Here is a 20635-nt window from a genome sequence, read left to right on the forward strand (position 1 = left end):
GAATTTCTATTACTGTAAGAATTAAAGAACAAAGAACTCTCTACTTTAAGAGACTCATGCTATACCGACTGAGCTAGCCAGGCAGTTGTACCCCCTAATTTTGGCTTTTACTCAGAATTCAGAAGGCTTAGAGAGTAGAACAAAGACAAAATGATCTATGACAGGTTCATCCCTCAAGTAGACTTCCTTCAGAAGTTAAGGCCTCAAAGATAATACTGAGAAAATCAATTTATAAATAATTTAATTCACTGAAATTAAATTCAGAGATTATTCAGAATTCTTAGCCTTCCTTCGAGAAGGCTCAAGTATCCTCCATTTTGACTTGAAAGTTTTTGCAAGGCTTGTCTCTAAAGAAAAATATATTAATACTTTAAAATTTCAATTAATTTACACATCTAAAGAAATTTTTACATTACCATATAATTCTATTATAATTTTAAATATATTTTGTTGGGATTTGTTAAATCACTCCAAATTAACAGTAGCACAGAAAAAGTCCATAAAATAAACGGACCATCTACAGCAAATAGCAGTAACCAAAGAAACATGAATCTGTTATACTGAGTCTCAAATTTTAATAGTTGCACTTGATTTCTGGGTATGAAAAAAAAATCTCTGACTTAAAAAATAATCTATCTTTTTAATTTTTTAAAAATAGACAGGGTCTCACTACGCTGCCCAGGCTGGAGTGCAGTGATTATTCACAGATGCGATCATAGCACACTGGCCACCTTGAACTCCTGGCCTCAAGCCATCTGCCTACTCAGCCCCTGGAGTAGCTGGGACTACAGGCACCAGCATAAACCTAAATTTCAAGCGTTAGCTTTTGCTTAAGAGTATCCTTTACTTTGCTCTCAAGTGTTGATACTCCTTTTAATGGCTGGCTGGAAAAAAAAAAAAAAAAACCTCCCAAACTCTAGACTTTGGGTAGGATAAAAGGATGTAAGTAGAACATGAGGTGATAAACTTTTATAGGCATAGCAAGACTTCCAGAATAGCTAAGTAAAAAGCTCAGCAAATCCTCTCTTAAAAAATGATTTTAAAAACCAGACAAAATGGTCAGAAACAACCATTTAAGGACTCTGGAAATTGATCAAAGATATTGGATAAATCAAGAAGCATTTATTCAAGAAAATCTACTGCACCTTAGTAAGAACAGTAGGAATCTGTGGGACTGCTCTCATCCTCCCCTTGATCCCCTAGTCCCATTTTGCAGAAGTTCTCCCAGGCTAGGATAGGCTAAGAGGACTGGCAGCCTCTGTTGTAGGGCACTGACTATATGTGGACAAAATATAGATAATTTCATGCCCAGAGGTATTGTTAAAAACAACAGCAACCTCAATGGCAAACAATTAGAGAAGGTTAACATCACAGACAGTCTGAGGTCTCAATACTGGTTGGGGCAAGCCAAAACACCAGAAGGCCAGCCAACAATTTAAAAGGGTGATCCAAGGAATAAGATATCAAAAGTGGGCATTGGCTGGGTGCAGTGGCTCATGCCTGTAATCCCAGCACTTTGGGAGCTGAGGCAGGTGGATCACTTGAGATCAGGAGTTCGAGACCAGCCTGGCCAACGTGGTGGTGAAACCCTGTCTCTACTAAAAATACAAAAATTAGCCAGGTGTGGTGGCGGGTGCCTGTAATCCCAGCTACTTGGGAAGCTGAGGCAGGAGAATTGCTTGAACATGGGAAGAGACGTGGGAAGAGGAGGTTGCCGTGAGCCCAGGTGGCACCACTGCACTCCAGCCTGGGCGACAGAGCAAGACTACATCTAAAGAAAAAAAAAGAAGTGGGACTTGACAAGATCCTATTTATAGCTCATGATGTGGAAGGCTATGGGCACGCACAAAGCTGTGTAAATGCTCAGGGGAAACCCTGGTAAGCTATCTGTTCCTGATTGAATGAGAGGTCTAGTCAATTCGGAAAGTAAAAGCTGAGGCAGGCTTGTAGACCAAACTTTGATTTGAATGCATCCTCCATGCCACACACTGACCCATAGGCAAAGGGTGGAAACCTACTGGTTCAAGGTGTTTAAGCACACCTTTGAACAATCACTGGCTGACCACTAAGCTATGTTGACTTATAGTTAAAATTGAAACAAAAAGAAAAAAAGAAACAAAACTTAGTGGAAACATCAGTGGCTTACACAGCAGGGGAAATAGATTCTACAGAATTAGTCAAGGCAAGTCACCAAACAAACAAAAATAGCAACAATAACCACCTAGGAAATGACGTTACAATATATTCTCCAAAAATGTCCAGTTTTCAACAAAATACTTATGAGACATGCAAAGAAACAGGAAAATGTACTGCACACACAGCACAAAAACCATCAATAGACATTTTTTGAGGATGACCACATGTTAGACTTGGCAAAGATCTCAAAGCAGCTCTTATCCATATGTTCAAAGAACTAAAAGAAAGTGTATTTAGAGAATTAAAAAGAAAGTATAATGATAATGTTTTATCGTATAGGGAATATAGTAAGAGATTATAATGCTTGAGTATAGTAGCATGTGCCTGTAGTTTTAGCTGCCCAGGAGGCTGAGGCAGGAGGATCGCTTGAGCCTAGGAGGTGAAGTCCAGCCTGGGCAACAGAGCGAGATCCCTAATTCTGGAGCTGAAAAGTATAATTACTGCAATGAAAAAATTCAATAGAGGGTTCAGTAGGAAATCTGAACTGGTAGAAGAAAGAATTAATGAACGTGAATGTTGATCAGAACAGAATATCCAATCTGAAGAATGGGAGGAAAAATGAACAAAAATGAATAGAGCCTCAGAGACCTGTGGGGAAACCATCAAACATACCAACATATGGTATATGTACTGGAAGTTCAAGAAGGAGAAGAAAAAAAGAGGAGGAAAAAATAACTGAAAAAATAATGGCAGTAAACTCCCCAAATGTGGTGCATAACATTACACTACACATACAGGAAGCTCAACAAATTCTAAGTAGGATAAATGCAAAAGGATCCACATTTAGGCACATCAGAAGAACTGTTGAAAGCCAAAACAAATAGAAAAACCTGGAAAACAACATCAAGTATGAGAGAACCACAATAAAATTAACAACTGATTTCTTATCTGAAACAATGGATGCCAGAAGTGGTCTGATGTACTCAAAGTGCAGAAAGTTAAAAACTAAGCTAAACTAAACTGTTGACCAAAAATATTATATACAGCAAGGCTATCCTACAAAAAACAAAAGCAAAATAAAAACACTCCCAGATAACAGAATCCTCCCAGATTGAGAGAATTCACTGCCAGTAGACCTAACTTATATCACAGAAGTTCTTCAGGCTGAAGGAAAGAGACACCTATGGTAACTCAAGTCCACACAAAAGAATAGCGACCAATAAAGGTAATTACATAGGTAATTACAAAACACAGTATAAATATACATTTTATCTGGTCTTAACTGTTTTAAAAGATAACTGCATACGATGATAATTGTAAAATTATATTGTTGGGCTCATAACCTAGGAAGACAAAATATATACGGTGATAGCACAAAGGAGGGGAAGGAAATAGAGCTATATTGGAATAAGAAACTGATATCAGACAGTAACCCAAACCTACAGGAAGAAGTAAAGAATACCAAAAATGCAAATATGTAGGTAAATATCAAAGTCTTCTATAATTATATATTTTCTCCCATCTCTTACTTCTCTTAAGTTTTTTAAAGAATATCAGATTTTATAAAGCAATGATTACAACATTGTATTGTTGGGTATGTATATAGCATATACATACCCAACATATACATATATACGATATGTATATATACGATATGTATATATGTTTACATATATACGATAATACATATATACGATATAATTGCATATATACGATATATACATTTATATGACAATAACTGCAAAAAGGAGATGAGAGAGAATGAAATTATATTAGATTTTCTATATTTTAATTGAATTAAGTATTTAATTTAAATACCTTAAGTATTTAATTCCATTAAGTTAGTATTAATTTTAAGTAGACTGGGATAAGATGCACATTGTAATCCCTAGGGCAACTAGTAAGAAAATAATTTTTAAAATATAGTAATATAGGCCTAAAGTTTAAAGACTTAGAAGAGGTTAGGATGATTAGCTATAAATCATATCCATAACAGTAAGATATAATTTTGTTTTGTTTTTACAATTTTATAGATTCAAGAACATAGGCTTACCTGAGATACACCTGTCATGTGCCAACGAAATCAGAGGCACATTGACTTTTCCTATATAAATATTCTCCTGGGTATCACTATCATCAAAAACATAAAAACTCAGAGACTCTGACTTAAGGTATCGATCCAAATCCATATTCATTGGCACTGGGAAACACATATGATCATCAAACTGTGGATCATTGCTACTGGGAATGATGGCTGTATCATGGTCTGCAAAATCAAAAAACTTGTACACAACATACGGGTGTGGCTGCAGGTGGCTTGCTCGGGACTGCAGGTGGTTGCAACATCTTATTGTAATGTGAAGTTCATTTAAGTTGCCATCTGTGGAATCTGTAGAACTGAGTTGAGCAGTTTTGGGTGCTTGCTGACTTAACTGGAAAAACATACATATTTATATTACGGAAACAATACAGTTAAAAGATAAACAGCAGCTGCCAAGCCCCAAATAAGATAATTTTGTCAACGACAAAAGCTGCGTATTTTCACCTCATAATTTCTCTGTAAAATAAACTTTGATTCTAATGGAAAATCAGTATTCCCTAGAACATGTGCGAATAGATGATCCTGTGTTATTAGCAATAAACCTTAGAGACTGAGCATACATGTAGAGATTGGTGCTAAAATCAAATAAAACCAAGAAAAATGATAATCTGATGTTCTTCAATTCTATTTGATAACTAAAGACTATAGTTAGCAATGGGTCCAAAGATGAATGTCCTAACTAAAAGACATTCACCTGCCCACCCAGAGTAATGATTCTGTTATATTTGGGTTGGCCCTCATCCTGAACTGTTGGGTTTTGAGGAAGCAGATACCTGAGGCCAAATTAGCCAGTATAACAAAGTCAAACTGTTATGAGAAAATGAGAACAGAGTCAGAAATAAACCTTGAAGGGAAAAACAGTTAGGACCGGGAGGATACTTCGGGAGAGAGATGAACAAAAGGAGTTATTAGGTAGAGCCGGAAACTACTCTGTGGTTCCTTTGGAACCATTACTGAGATGGACAGCACACAAGTATTTTAGAAAAGAATTGTGCTGACTGTTAAATATTCCATGGCTGATGTGATCTGGAACAAAAAATGCTAGTGTTTCTGTGCTTTGTTTGGTTTAGTGCTGGAGTCTCTACCTTCCACAAAGGCATCCCTCTGCATTTCTCAATCTGGATTGAGCATCTGGGACCCTGACTCCATGCGAAGTTTATTGGAGGAGGAAAAAATAAAGCTGTTGTCATAATCTCCTTAGTGGAGAAATCTGGTGTGTGGAGAGGAGAAACCTAAGAAGTGAATCACAATATTGCTTTCCCAGGGCTAGTTTGCCCTCAGCAATAGAAGGCTGAGAGGAATGACTGAAAAAGTACCTCCACTTCTCCCCTCAATCTACCTACCAGAGCTGAAATTCCACCAGGAAACAACTTACTCAAGTCAGAATCTGGGAGTCTAAAAAGCTTTACACTACAAAACCAAACAATGTGGTCTCCTTATTTCTAACTCCCATCCCCGTAACAGCATTTCCCAAAGTGTGTTGTAAGGAATACTGGCCAGAAAGATGGTCTCTGGAAGCAGGTGCACTCTTTCTTAAGTTTGGAAATCAGCGTGATATTAGTCATGCTTCTTTAACTGAAAGTCATAGAAATTAATTCTATCTAGCAAAAACAACAAAAAAGGGACTTTAAGGTTACAGGCATAATTCATGGAATACAGACTAGAAATGTGGTTGGGCCTTCGGAAGGCAGTGGCCTAGAAACCAGCAGAATGTCCTCTCCATCTGGTCTCCATTTTTTTCTGTATGTTTGTTCATTACTCTCTTTCTTCAGACCCATTGTCTAACCTTCGCTGTTTAATATGGTAGATGATGGCTCCCTACAGCCCCCAATTTTACGGTGTTCCAGATATGTCTTGCTTTCTCTTGATCTCAGAGGGAAGAATCTGACTGGCTCAACTGCTGTCAAGTGGGTATTCTCAAATCATTAGTTATAATATGGTGGGGAGTGAAAGAAAATGGGATCTGCTAACACAAACCTGGCCACTGGGAACCTAGCTCCATGGATTGGAGGTGAGGGAGTTCCAAATAAAAAAAGAGGTAAGATAATTATGACTTGAACAGACATACCAAATGTTTCTACTATATCCTATTCCTCTGTTACTCAATGTGAGTGCATACTTTACATTGCCTATTAGAATTCATGTTATATAGGCTGGCCGCAGTGGTTCACGCCTGTAATCCCAGCACTTTGGGAGGCCGAGGTGGGTGGATCACAAGGTCAGGAGATCGAGACCATCCTGGCTAACATGTTGAAACCCTGTCTCTACTAAAAATACAAAAAATTAGCCAGATGTGGTGGCAGGTGCGTGTAGTCTCAGCTACTTGGGAGGCTGAGGCAGAATGCGTGAACCCGGGAGGTGGAGCTTGCAGTGAGCAGCGATCACACCACTGCACTCCAGCTTGGGCGACAGTCCGTCTCAAAAAAAAAAAGATTCATGTTATATATGGGAACCCCTAAAGTCAAGAATCATATTTAACCTTACTCAATTCAAGGTCTTCTGCATTTATTGGATCACGGAACTAATATGAAAATATGGTCATTAAGACTCCACGAAACATTGTTTGGGAAATGCTGCCCTAAGGAGTTGCATTTAAATTCCCAGTTCCCAGAAAGAGAATATTAATTTTGTATTCTACTTTGCACTTCAGAAACCTAACATGAGGAAATAATTTGAAAGCACAGTAACTGATAGTCCAATAACAGCTGTTTATTTCCTTAACAGTAGAATTTTTAACAAAAGTCTTTTGATGTGTGACAGCAGTATTGTGATGATTAATTTTTCAAAAGTGTCCTGAATAGCACAGGGGAGTTTCTTTGTGTTGCTAGAACAGTTCTGTATTTTGGTTTTGGTGGTAGTTACATGAATCTATACATGTGATAAAACTGCAAAGAATAACTACACACATATGTGCACACACACACACACACACACACACGAGTGTATGTAAAAACTGATGAAATTTGAGTAAGGTATGTAGCCTAATTAATAGTATTGCACCAATGTCAATTTCCCGATTTTGAAATTATACTATAGTTATGCAAGATGTTACAATTAGGAGAAATTGGGTGAAGGTTACAAGGGATCTCTTTGTACTATTTTTACCACTTCCTGTGAGTATATGATTACTTCAAAATAAAAGTTAAAAAAAGCCACTTGATGGCTGTGAAAGAAAACGATTTCAGTTTAAAGCATGACACATAAATAAATATTACAAAATTTCTATGTTATAAAAGGGTCTTAAAGCCAAATGAGCTTACCGACTGCATATGCTCTGGCCCCTTAAAATTTGATGTTATATATCCCAAAGCCTTTGCCCTTTCTCGATAAAGTCGAATTGCTTGATCCATGGGAACTCTTAATCGGAACCAGTATTCCACTGTGCCAAAATCTGGGATGCCTCCTTTTGTTCCTACAAATCAATACATAACCCAAGGTTAAAATAGTTTCATACATTAAAATATGTACCAGTAAAAATACATCAATGGCATTATGCATTAAAACTATACATTTTATGCTGAGTAAAATAATATGACTTGCACAAATGATGTGAGATTGGCAAACAGCAGATGAAGAAAATAGTTACTTCTGAAGTATGAGTTTCATTGTATACTAAATATTATTAAAGAACGACATCAAACTATGTTTGAGATATTCCAATTTGTACTATTTCATTCCTTCTGAAATATATTTTAAAAACCTAAACACTGAATCAAATACTCCACAGATTCTTTTTGATGTTATAGTATAATACTTTTTAAAAATAAGTTGCACTCAATGTTGTCTGACATTTACAATACAAAACCTCAAAATTATAAATATGATGTTCCACATTCTAATTCAAGTTTCAAGACATCTTTGCCACCTTACCATTTGTATACTATATCACAAGCATAAGGGAAAATGTCATAGCTATGCCAAACACATGTCGCATGCAGTATACCCTTGCACGACGTTTGCCCTAACACCCTCAATACTCCTCTCAACTCAGGCAGTTCTTCATCTGTCTTCTGCGGGGGAGACTTTCTGTATGGCTCCCAGGAGAGTAGAGTATGTCCTTGTTAGGGCACTGACTGCTTTGGCCCATCTGTTCACCAGTCTATTTCTCTAATACGCTGTAAGTTTCTTGAGAGCAAGGGCCATAATTTCCACCAATATATTCCTACCAGAGGAACTAGTATATAAAGGCTACTTAATATTTGTCAAATAGAGAATATTCTATACATAAACTTTTCTGAACACACCAGATTATTACAAATATTACCCCTACTCTCTCCTACTTTATCAATTTTTTTCCCTGCTAATGGATCATTCTCATCAGCATACAAATGTGACTTACTATCTGCCTGCTATAGTTTGAATGCTTGTACCCTCCAAGACTCATGCTGAAATTTAACTATCGTTAAGAGTATTATGAGTAGGACCTTTAAGAGGTGATGAGGCCACGGGGGATCCACCCTCATGGGTAGGACTGGTACCATTATAAAAGGCTGAGATTGGCCCCTTCTTGCTCGCTCCCACCCTCTAATCTTCTGCCATGCTATTATGCAGTAAGAAGACCCTTGCCAGATGTGAACACTTTGATATTGGACTTAGGTATTCTGCTACAGCAGCACAAGACACAGTACGACAGAAGTCATCATTTAAAAATAAGTCCTTTGCATTGGGGAGTTATACATGATATAAATGATGAATTGATGGGTGCTGACGAGTTGATGGGTGCAGCACACCAACATGGCATAAGTATACATATGTAACAAACCTGCACGTTATGCACATGTACCCTAGAACTTAAAGTATAATAATAAAAAAAAATAAGTCCTAAAAGAATAATATTAATGTAATATATATTTGCTTGTATATGCATAAAAGATCTTTGAAGCTGGGTGTAGTGGCTCATGCCTATAATCCCAGCACTTTGGGAGACTGAAGTGGGCACACTGCTTGAGTCCAGGAGTTCAAGACCAGCCTGGGCAACAGAGTGAGACCCTGTCTTTATGGAAAAACACCCCAAACAAATAAACAAATATCTTTGAAAGAATCTGTAGCCTTCAGTGAGGGGACCCAGGGTGGCTAAGGAAAAGGGAAAGGAGGTAGACATTGACGTCTTTTTGATTTTTGAGTCATGTGAATATATTACCTATGCATTTGACCACTCAATTAATAAAATAAAATCCGTCCCAAGACCCTAAGTCACCCTCCTTCCTTCTTCAAATACTTTCTTCACTTGGTCCCTGGGGTACCACAGATTCTCGGTTTTCCTCCTACATCACTGGCCACTCCTCAGTTTCCTTTGCTGGCTCTTCCTCCTCTTTCTGAGGCCTTACTTTTGGAGTTTCCAAAGGCTTGGTCCTTGGCCACCGTCTTTCCTTTGTCTACATTCACTCTCTATGTGATTTTATCTATGCTTACGGCTTAAAATATATTCTATATGCTAACAACTCCCACTTTCATATCTCTATCCCTTACCTTCAGATTGGTGTGTCCAACCAACAGCCTGACATTACCACTTGGATGTCTAATAGGCAGGTCAATCTTAACTTGTCCAAACAGAATTCGTGATTTTCTTTATCAGATGTGCTCCTTTCCCAGTTTTCCCTATCTCAGTAAATGGTATCACCATTCTTCTAGCTCCTCATGCCAGAAATTCTTACTTCATCCATTTCCCTCATTATCATACATTCAACTGATAAGCAAGTCTTGAAGGAGAAGTTAATAAAATATGTACTGAATATGACTACTTTTTATCGCCACTTTCATTACCATCTTAATCCAAGCCACCATCGTCTTTCCTTGATCAATGCAATAGCCTGAGAACAGTCCTATTTTCCCTCTTGCCTGCTTCGGACTATTCTTTCCACAGCACTCAGGGTGATTTTTCTAAAAGCTCAGAAAATCCAAACTCCTCACTCTGACCTACAAGGCTCTGCAACATGATCTGGCCCCACCTATCACTTGAATCCCCCCTTTGCCACAGCCACTGGGCTTCCTGCTGTTCCTCCCACTGTCAGGCTTGCTCCTCCTCAGGTTTTTGCACTTGCTATGGCCTCTGCCTGAAACATTCTTCCCCTGGATCCTGGCATGGATCTTCATTCTTTACCAATGCTACCTTCTCAGAGAAGCCCTTACCTGAATTTGCAACCTGCCATTTCTCCCTTTAGCCTCTTGCTCTGATTAACTTTTCTGTATTGCCTATAATCCTCTCTAGAAGGTAAGCTACAAGGGGTAGTTTTGTCTGTCATATTTACCACTGACCACCGTATTCCCAGTGCCTACTAATAGTGATAACATAAGGTCTTAAAAAAAGTAATAATTTTATAAATAGCTTATATTATTATTTATATTAGTTATAGCTATTAAACTATAAATTATTATAAACTATTAAACTATAGTTCAATACATAAATTAATTTATTTATAAATTACATAATTTAGTCAGAGTATCAATACGATAAACATCCGAAGTTACAAGTTTTAAAAAATTAATAGCCATTGTACTGACATCATCAATGACATTTTTTTTGGGAGATGGAGTTTCGCTCTTGTTATCCAGGCTGGAATGCAGTGGTGCCATCTCAGCTCACTGCAACCTCTGCTTCCCGGGTTCAAGCGATTCTCCTGCCTCAGCCTCCCAAGTAGCTGGGATTACAGGCATGTACACCACGCCTGGCTAATTTTTGTATTTTTACTAGAGATGGGGTTTCACTGTGTCTGTCAGGCTGGTTTTGAACTCCTGGCCTCAAGTGATTCACCTGCCATGGCCTCCCAAAGTGTTGGGATTACAGGAGTGAGCCACTGTGCTCTGTATCAGTGACATTTAAGATAGTCCAATTAACTGTGGGTAAAGAACGCTGTCTGTGTTCTAAAGGCACCTTTAATATGTAAGAAAAGACAGTAATGTAGAGTACCATATCAATATATAAACCAAATTAGTAATTCAAACACCCAAAGCTTATACATTGTACTTACCAACCAAACTTGCTGTACAAAATATTCGGCCGCTTTTTTCAAGCATTTCGTGAAATTTTAATTGACATGCTGCAATTGTTTCATATTCTGTGCTATAAGCTTGGTGGACCTCAAGGGTGATAGTATGCTTCTGAATATATTGCAAAAATAAGTCATTAACATGAACAAGATATTGAGAAGTGAAGTTATATTCAGGATGAAGGCCTCGCACTACGGGAGTTGTCTGTAGTTCAAAATCATAGAAAGCATAGGTACAGAAAGTGACAGGCTCTTTATCTCCAGATGCCTGTAAAACTTCAGAAGAAAAGGTTACTTTGTTGATATGGATTTCAAATAGATTTTCGCCTCGTTCTAAGTGAATGGTTTCATCAAATTCATCAACAGAGTCATCTGGCATGATTTCTGGTTTAAATTTGTACTGCTTGGTGCCATAGGCAATATCCTTTAATTGGGCTGCAAGAGAAGACACACAGTTTAGAGATTTCAAAATATTGACATAAGAAAATGAAAACTGGCTTTTGAAGTGGTAGGAATGAGTACTTCTGGTGAATAGTCTCTATTTTAAATTCTATGACTACACTGTTTTTCTGTAAATAATACTTTATCATACAAAAATTTATCATTTCTGTTTTGACATTATCTATTAGGCAACAACAAAATTGCAACCTCAGTTGTAATACAGTCTAAGCCATGAAAAAGGGGAGAAAAACATCAAAAGAAAAAAAGCCCTCTGAATGAACAGCTGAGGTAACTACCTGGCTTTCACCTGCTTCCCTGTCTCTGCTCCACCCATTGTCTTCTTTCCTATAAAGTCAGTCTCTCTTTCTGCTGCCTCCTTTCCTTTAACTTACTGAGATTTATACTTTTCTTCTTTGTGGGGTGATGGATAAGTTTATTACCCTGATCATGATGATGGTTTCACTGTTATATACATAGGCCAACCAAATATCACCAACGTGAATATCTGCCTTACTTTTCTGTGAAACTGCTCCAGAAAGTCACCAATAATCAATTAATCGCTAGACGCAATGAACGCTGGTCCTTGTATTACTTGATTTCTTTGCTACATTTGACACTGATGAGGATCTCCTATTAGTGCACTCTGTCTTTCTTACCTGGGCTTCCATGTCATCATCTTCTCTGCTTCTCCTCCTATCCTTCTTCTCATTCTTTTGGGATTTCTCTTTCTCTGCTGGTTTTCTGGGCTTCTGTTTTTAATTAGTTTCTTAGTCTACATATTCTCATGAGTGATCTCATCAACTTTTATGACTTTTGTCATTATTAATATGCTAAAGGCTTCCATATTACTATTTTAAATTCATATTTATCTTCTCAACTCCATTCCTATATTTCTAATGTTTTGTTTAACCCTCTATGTAGCTAGGTATCCCACACAACATACTCAAAACAGAATGTATCATACTGTCTTGTTTTTTTGTTTGTTTTGAGACGGAGTTTCACTCTGTCACCCAGGCTGGAGTGTAGTGGTGGAACCTCGGCTCACTGCAACCTCTGCCTCCCAGGTTCAAACGATTCTCCTGCCTTAGCCTCATGAGTAGCTGAGATTATAGGCACCTGCCACCACACTTGGCTAATTTTTAAAATATTTTTAATAGAGATGGGGTTTCGCCATGTTGGCCATGCTGATCTTGAACTCCTAGCCTCAAGTGATCCATCCACCTTGGCCTCCCAAAGTGCTGGGATTACAGGCTTGAGCCACCGTGCCCAGCCCATATTGTCTTCTAGCTATTTCTGTACTTTAAAGCTCAAGTGATGATTCATTCATTCATTCATCCAGTTGCCCAAGCTAGATTTCAGAGAGTCAGCCTCAATTCCCCATTTTCTTTTTTTGAGACTATCATAAAACAGTAACTCTTTTTATTTTATTTGCCTCACATCTATAGGGTCACTACTATTGAATACTGTTTCCTAACTCTTCAACAAATTTGTTCTTGTTCATTTCCACTGTACCTAATTTTATATTTCCAGTTTACTATCCAGATTATTATGGAACTCAAAATGTTTCCTTCCTTCATATCTTCCTCTTTCTCCTCAATACCTGTAGCATAATCTCCAAAATGCAGTTCTGAGTGTATCACTCCCTACTTTAAAATCCCTCTGTGGTTCTCCAGGTTAATAAGGTTCTACCTCATCAATCAGGGTATAAACAGGGCCTTCACAATTTTGTTCCTTCTGGCTTTATCTCCAGGTTCTCCTCCTTTTTTGACTTTCCTGAATTCCAGTTGGATGGATCTACAGTGCAGTTTCTCAAATGTACTGCAACACTTCATATTTAGGGCATCTCTCCCTGCTTTGCTTACTGCCTGTAATGCCATATATTACTTTTACTTAGTAGTGAATTCTGTCATCTTTAAAGACTCCATACCTACTGTGTGAAGTCTTCCCTGAATCTTGAGGCAGGAATAGGCATTCTCTCCTCAATGTTTCCTTGATACCTTTAGATTTTCTTAGCTTTACACTATTCATAGTAAAACATAACCATTTATTTACTTGTCAACATCTTAGGAGTTCCATGAGGATGGTGCCTTGATTTTTCCTATTTGTATTCTCCCTGCCCAGCACTTTGCTTAGGATGCATTAGGGGCTTGATCATGTTTATGGAGTGAATCAATGAATTGAGGGGATAAAATACGATGGTTAAAATTTAGTAAGACTTGAAAGGAATAAAAATCCCAAACATTGTGACCTTCCTTTTAACCAAGAAAATTCCATTAAGCAAATTTTTATTGAGTACTACTTGGAATAAAAGGTACACATTGCTCCTCGACTTTTGGAAAACGCTGCTTCATCAGATAAAGACATTTATTGAGCTCTTCTACCCAGATCAGAGTTTCTCAAAGTGTGGTTTGGAAACCCCTGATGGTCTCTGAAACCATTTTGGGGATGTGTGAGGTCACAACTATTTTTATTATAATGCTAATATGTAATCTGCCCTTTTCATTTTTATCCTCTCACAAGTGTATAATGGAGTTTCTTAGAGGTTACATGATGTGTGATATCACAACAGATTAAATGCAGAAGCAGATATAAAAATCCAGCTGTTTTCTATTAAGCCAGTCTCTAAAAAGATTTGTGAAATGTTAAAAATTTAAAAAATTTTAAACAATGTCCCTCTTCTTGAAGTATTTTTTTGTTTTGGAAAATATAACTTAAAAAAATAAGTACTGTAATTTATGTTAACATGCAATAAGTTTATTATTATTTTAACAAATTAAGAATATTTAAATTTTTTTAACTTTTAATTTGTTATGATAAATATCAATTAAGTATAACTCATGAATAAAGTCCTTCTCGAACCTCAAAGTTTTAAGAGTGTAAAATTACTGCCGGCATAGACCACTCAAATAAGTATGGTATGTAGTGGACATGGACATGAAAGACAGACAAAATACTTATCAGTGTAGAACTTAACATTGTGGTTACGGAGAATATGCAAAACTCCAACAACTGAAGAACACTTATATGCTCCCCAAACATACAGCTTTTGAGTGCATGAGAAGAAAACTGGGTTGGTAAGTGCTGAGCTAGTTTTTTTCAACATGTAGTCTTGTACCTGCATCTGAATAGCTTGCAGTTATTTCTAAATACAATATAAAAAAGAATGGGCCCCAGGACCTCTAGGGGTGGGGCCCAGGAAACTACATTTTAAACGAGTTCCTCAAGTGATTTTTCTACTTGCTGAAGTCCAAAAATCACTGTAAGGACATTTCAAGTAGAGGGATAGCTAGGAATAACCAGAACCAGCTTCCTAGCACAGGTGAGTATTGTGTTAGGTTTCAAAGCAGGGAAGTGTGTATCTTGGAATCATGGTAGAAGGGAGGTTTAGGCAAAGCAAACAGCAAAAACAAAGGCATGGCAGTGGGCCTGAGCACGACATATCTGCAAAGAGCAGGCAGAGGACCTGTTTGGCTGAGGTGCCCAGGTTGCTTTGAAGAGAAATTAGAAAGTGCTGGTAAATTTGAATCTATAGTAATTTATGAAGTACTTTGAAATCTTGCTTGCAACACTGAATTTAAAAAGCAGTAGGGAATTACTAAAAATTCTTGAGTAGAAAAGAATCAAGGCCGGGTGTGGTAGCTCACGCCTGTAATCCCAAAACTTTGAGAGTCTGAGGCAGGAAGACCATTTGAGCCCAGGAGTTTGAGATGAGCCTGGGCAACATAGGCTCTACAAAAAAATTAAAAATTAGGAGTACTGCTTGAACCCAGGAGGTCAAAGCTGGAGTGAGCTAGCTATGAATTAGGGGTAAACACAGCAAAAATACATGGTAAGTGCAGATTTGGATGACTTTATAAACTGTTATAAAATCCATTCCTCTAGTTACTGTGGACCAAAAAATCATGTATGTTGTACCTTCGAGTTTCTGGATACGTGCAGCCCTGATATCAAGAAGATGACCATATTGTTCCACTTTGAGTTCATAGTCTTGCTGCAAATTTTCCATCTTACGGGTCACTGCCTCAACCTCTATCTAAAAAATAAGAGATAATAAGTTTTAACACTTGTGATTAGTTCTATTTTCATTATTCAAAGCAACTATGATTCAAGCATTTTCTAGATCCTGGAAACAGTAGGAGCTATGAACCACGGTTTCCTGACCTCAAATAGCTTACACTTTAGAAAATTATGCTTGGCAATATTCACAAATCAGAAGAAAGAAAAAACTCCGGATTCCTTTTTATGGAGATGTGTTTTCATTTTGTTAAAAGCTAAGACAATACGGTTATGGCATGACTTCAGGATAACTATAACTCACTTGCAGAATGTGCTAATGCTAACAAAGGTGATTTCATTGCCACTACTCATTCTCTAAAATCAGGGACTTTAAAAACATTATTTGTGGTAGGGTATGGTGGCTCAGGCCTGTAATCCTAGCACTTTGGGAGGCCGAGGTGGGTGGATCACTTGAGGTCTGAGTTAGAGACCAGTCTGGCTAACATGGTGAAACCCTGTCTCTATAAAAATATAAAAATTAGCTGGCTGTGGTGGCGGCGCCTGTAATCTCAGCTACTTGGGAGGCTGAGGCAGGAGAATTGCTTGAACTGGGAGGCGGAATTTGCAGTGAGCCAAGATCACGCCACTGCATTCCAGCCTGGGCGACAACAGCAAAACTCTGTCTCAAAAAAAAAACAAAAAAAACAGAAAACACCCCACATTATTTGTTTTAAAACTATTTATTCTAATTAAGTACCTAGTTATGAGGCTACATTGGAGAGATGTGATATGTTAATAGATTACAATAGATGATAATAGATAATATAACAGGTGATAACATGGTATTTAGAAAAGTAAATCATCAGCAGAATATTATAGAAAATGTACCCTCCCCATTTAGTGTATTACATTACCTGATAATCTTTATTAATTTTGTGTTGCATAATTAGCATGTTTCTTGTCTTTTCGAGCTCTTGCACCGTTTCTGCATGAGTTGCTTGCAGCTCTCTCATAGAGCGTTCTAGATCTTTATTAATTTCACTATCTACTTTCACTAAAAAGGAAAGGTCTCCATTTTTTTGTTCTTTTTGAGCCTAAAATAAAAACACGCTTTATGACTGAAACAAAAATTTCTAAGATGTGATTTTATGAATTAATATAGATGTATCAATAAACAATTCATTGATTCATCAATTTTCAATTCATTAATTGAAAACAGATAGAGGTAGTCCTGATATATACATATCAGGACTGCTTCATTCCTGATGGAAAAAATGAAATTTACCTGTTAATCAAATTCGAATATTTGGATAGACAATTGAAACAGTTATAGAGAAATCAAAAAATAGTTTGTTACTTTATAACATATAGAAGAAACATGCACATTTATTTTTATTTCTTCATTTGATTAAAATCTACACTGTGATCTAAAAGGAAGGAAGTGTATTTTTTGTGTCTTCTTGTAAATAACAGAATATTCTAGAACTAAAAACTATCTTCTTGAGATATTTATAATTCAATATTTTACTTAAAGGGTGTGCATCAAGGTCTCTTAGGGCAGAAAATTGTTGATTAGTTAAATAGTGAAGCAGGTAAAAGTAAAATGTTTGTTATAATTAAAGAAAATGTTTTAAATGAGAGTTTTTGAGGTCTGGTTTAATGTAACTTTGATGTCATTATGATATATGTATACGCTATAACTAAAGGTCACCTGACCACTTTCCTGAATCTTAGTAGTGTTGATACGTTACATATATATTTGTAAAGGACATACTAAGTTTCAGAAGATGCAAGAATAATTCATTCTCCAAATGTAAGGGCTACAGATAAGGGTCATCATTATGCTGAAACAGTTGTAAGCAGACATGAAAATCACAATGAATTTCAGAACCTTACCTTTATAAGTAGGAGAGCTTGACTCAATTCATCAGCATTAATATCATTCTCCTGCAATAGATTAAGTAAAAGCTCACAATGAGTTATGAATGAAAAATACAAGAGACATTCCAAGTATTCAAATTATCCTCATGAAACATAAACTGATTGATGCCATGAACTAACAAACTAAGTCTACAAGACGTTCCAGCACTTCAAAATGTCCCTATGGAACATAAACTACCTGATAGCTTCAGTTAATAAACTGAGTAATTAATATATCCGTATTCTTTTGCTTTATAGTATAGTGCTTTCTCTATGCATAAAATATTGAGATAAAAATTCTGAGTTTTATTTCTTAAATAAGGAAATAATTCACCTGGTTGTACAATTTCATGCGTTTTTTAAGTTCATCAAGTTGTTGCTTTTGTTCCAGATACTGTAACTGTAGTTCTCTATTCTCTTGAACAAGTTTTTCATTTTGATCTTAAAAATAAAGTCAACACAATTGGAAAGGTAAGCAAAAATCAGGTTTAAGAACACATTTCAAATTACTTTAATTCCTGTTACATACCAGTCTTGATCTAGTATTGTTCTGGTCAGAAAGGAAACTGAGCTAGTCCTTCAACAAAGACAGCAGGGGAATGAGGAATAAATGAATACTATCATGTGTCTACCATATGAATCACTTGCTTATCAAAAACCCAAGACATAAGTTCACAGTATTAATATAAGGAAATTGTGGCCTCTGGGACTTCAAAGGAATGTTCTATTTAAAATACCTGAGAAAATGTGTTTCTAAATCTATGATTTTTTACTTACTTATTAAGGGTCCTGAAAAGCATGTGAAAAAAAAATTGTCTTTTAGTTTTTTAGTCGATATCTTCGAATTTTATTTTCCCAACTTAGCATATAGTATTTTTATTAAAACAGGGTAACTTCCAGAACATGGTAGGGGGATGAGGGATGAAATATTACCTGTTGGGTATAATGTACATTATTTGAGTGATGGTTACACTAAAAGTCCAGATTTCACAGCTATCTATGTGCACTTGTACCCTCTAAATCCATAATAAAAAAATTAAAAAGGAAATTCTGAATCCATATGTAGTCAACCATACTTCCAACAGGTCTATTACAATAGGAGGAACGGATTCTTAAGCCACGCATGGTGGTATCAACACTAATTCATACGGGTTGGGCATGGTGGCTCATGCCTATAATCTCAGCACTTTGGGAGGCTGAGGCAGGAGGATCCCTTAAGTCCAAGAGTTGAGATCAGCCTGGGTAACATAGGGAGATCCCATCTCTAAAATAAATAAATAAATAAATAAAAATTAGCTGGCCATGCTTGTAGTCCCATCTACTTGGGAGGCTGAGGCGGGAGGATCAGTTGAGCCTGGGGAGTTGAAGCTGCAGTGAGCCATGATTGTGCCACTGCTCTCCAGCCTGGGCAACAGAGCAAGACCCTGTCCCCCCAAAATAAATAAATTCATATGTGCTCTTTATTCACTGAGTTCATGCTACTAATCAGTAGGAATGGACTTGGAGCTAGTGCTAAGAAATGGAATAATGGTTATGCTTGTCTAGGTCCTCAGTTGCTAGGACCCACAAACAGGAGGGTAGAGCAGAATTTAGAAGACAGCAAATTTTTCATAAAGAGACTAATTTTTCACTCCCTGCATTAAACATGTTTAGCTTTTTTTTTAAAAAAAGCATAATAGCTAGTGAACAAATCCATAGTATTTGATAATCTCACGTTCTTTTTTTTTTAGAGACGGAGTCTCACTCTGTCGCCCAGGCTGGAGGGCAGTGGCCGGATCTCAGCTCACTGCAAGCTCCGCCTCCCGGGTTTACGCCATTCTCCTGCCTCAGCCTCCCGAATAGCTGGGGCTACAGGCGCCCGCCACCTCGCCCGGCTAGTTTTTTGTATTTTTTTAGTAGAGACGGGGTTTCACCGTGTTAGCCAGGATGGTCTCAATCTCCTGACCTCGTGATCCACCCGTCTCGGCCTCCCAAAGTGCTGGGATTACAGGCTTGAGCCACCGCGCCCGGCCAATCTCACGTTCTTAAGTGTACTCTGCTAGAGCTCACTGTGGCACTCAGGTATCCTCCTTTGTTGACTCCCTGTGGACTAACTCTAAGCCGTTTCATCTAAAGTATCTCTACCAATTTCATCCTGCTCTCAACCATTTATGTTTATCATAAGTCTTCAATTTATGATGTACATTTTTGTTTCCTTTTCTTAAAAAAATGAACACATTTGCCAAGAATTCTTTGAACAAATGCATTTGCATACTGACTACATTTTAAACAAAAATATGTTTCTTTTATAAGGCATTGTGTTCTCAAGCTATAAATACTACATATAAATAAAAATGTTAAATTACACAGTTAGGAATAAATTTGGATGTTTTTAATGTCACATAATTCTTGGCAGTTTAAAAGTAAAATAATAATAATAATAATAAAAACCTGTGATCCTAGGCAATACAAAGACATTTTAATATCAAGGCTGGCGCAGTGGCTCACATCTGTAATCCCAGCACTTTGGGAGGCTGAAGCAGGCAGATCACCAGGTCAGGAGTTCGAGACCAGCCTGACCAACATGGTGAACCCCGTCTCTACTGAAAATACAAAAATTAGCTGGGCATGGTGACACATGCCTGTAATCCTAGCTACTCAGGAGGCTGAGGCAGGAGAATTGCTTGAACCTGGGAAGCAGAGGTTGCAGTGAGCTGAGATTGCGCCACTGCACTCCAGCCTGGGCGATAGAGTGAGACTCCATCTCAAAGAAAAAAAAATCAAATATACTGTATAAACACTTTTGTCTTATTGTTAGAAGGTTAAAAGGTTATCTTAGAGTATAAATTGCTTATATCTAGTTAACTAAAGAAAAGAATATCCAGGCCAGGCATGGTGGCTCACACCTATAATCCCAGCACTTTGGGAGGCGGAGGCAGGTGGCTCATGAGGTCAGGAGTTCAAGACCAGCCTGGTCAACATGGTGAAATCCCATCTCTACTAAAAATACAAGAATTAGCTGGGCATGGTGGCACACGCCTGTAGTCCCAGCTACTCAGGAGGCTGAGACAGGAGA

The 20635-nt window shown here is 37.4% G+C and overlaps 1 protein-coding gene across 2 annotated transcripts in view; it reads right to left on the reverse strand.

The window, feature by feature from the left end:
- The window catches only part of RPGRIP1L (RPGRIP1 like), a 101843-nt gene that overhangs the window by 39661 nt on the left and 41547 nt on the right, over positions 1–20635 (reverse strand). For both annotated transcript variants that reach the window (XM_010358270.2, XM_030924923.1), the window contains 7 exons: positions 17915–18021; positions 17557–17607; positions 16575–16754; positions 15580–15697; positions 11206–11658; positions 7498–7649; positions 4190–4568 (listed from right to left, as the gene is read on the reverse strand). In XM_010358270.2, coding sequence (XP_010356572.1) covers positions 4190–4568; positions 7498–7649; positions 11206–11658; positions 15580–15697; positions 16575–16754; positions 17557–17607; positions 17915–18021 — 1440 coding nt within the window. The remainder of the gene's footprint in view (positions 1–4189; positions 4569–7497; positions 7650–11205; positions 11659–15579; positions 15698–16574; positions 16755–17556; positions 17608–17914; positions 18022–20635) is intronic.

The sequence above is a fragment of the Rhinopithecus roxellana genome, chromosome 20 (genome assembly GCF_007565055.1).
Source record: "Rhinopithecus roxellana isolate Shanxi Qingling chromosome 20, ASM756505v1, whole genome shotgun sequence".
Lineage (NCBI taxonomy): Eukaryota > Metazoa > Chordata > Mammalia > Primates > Cercopithecidae > Rhinopithecus > Rhinopithecus roxellana.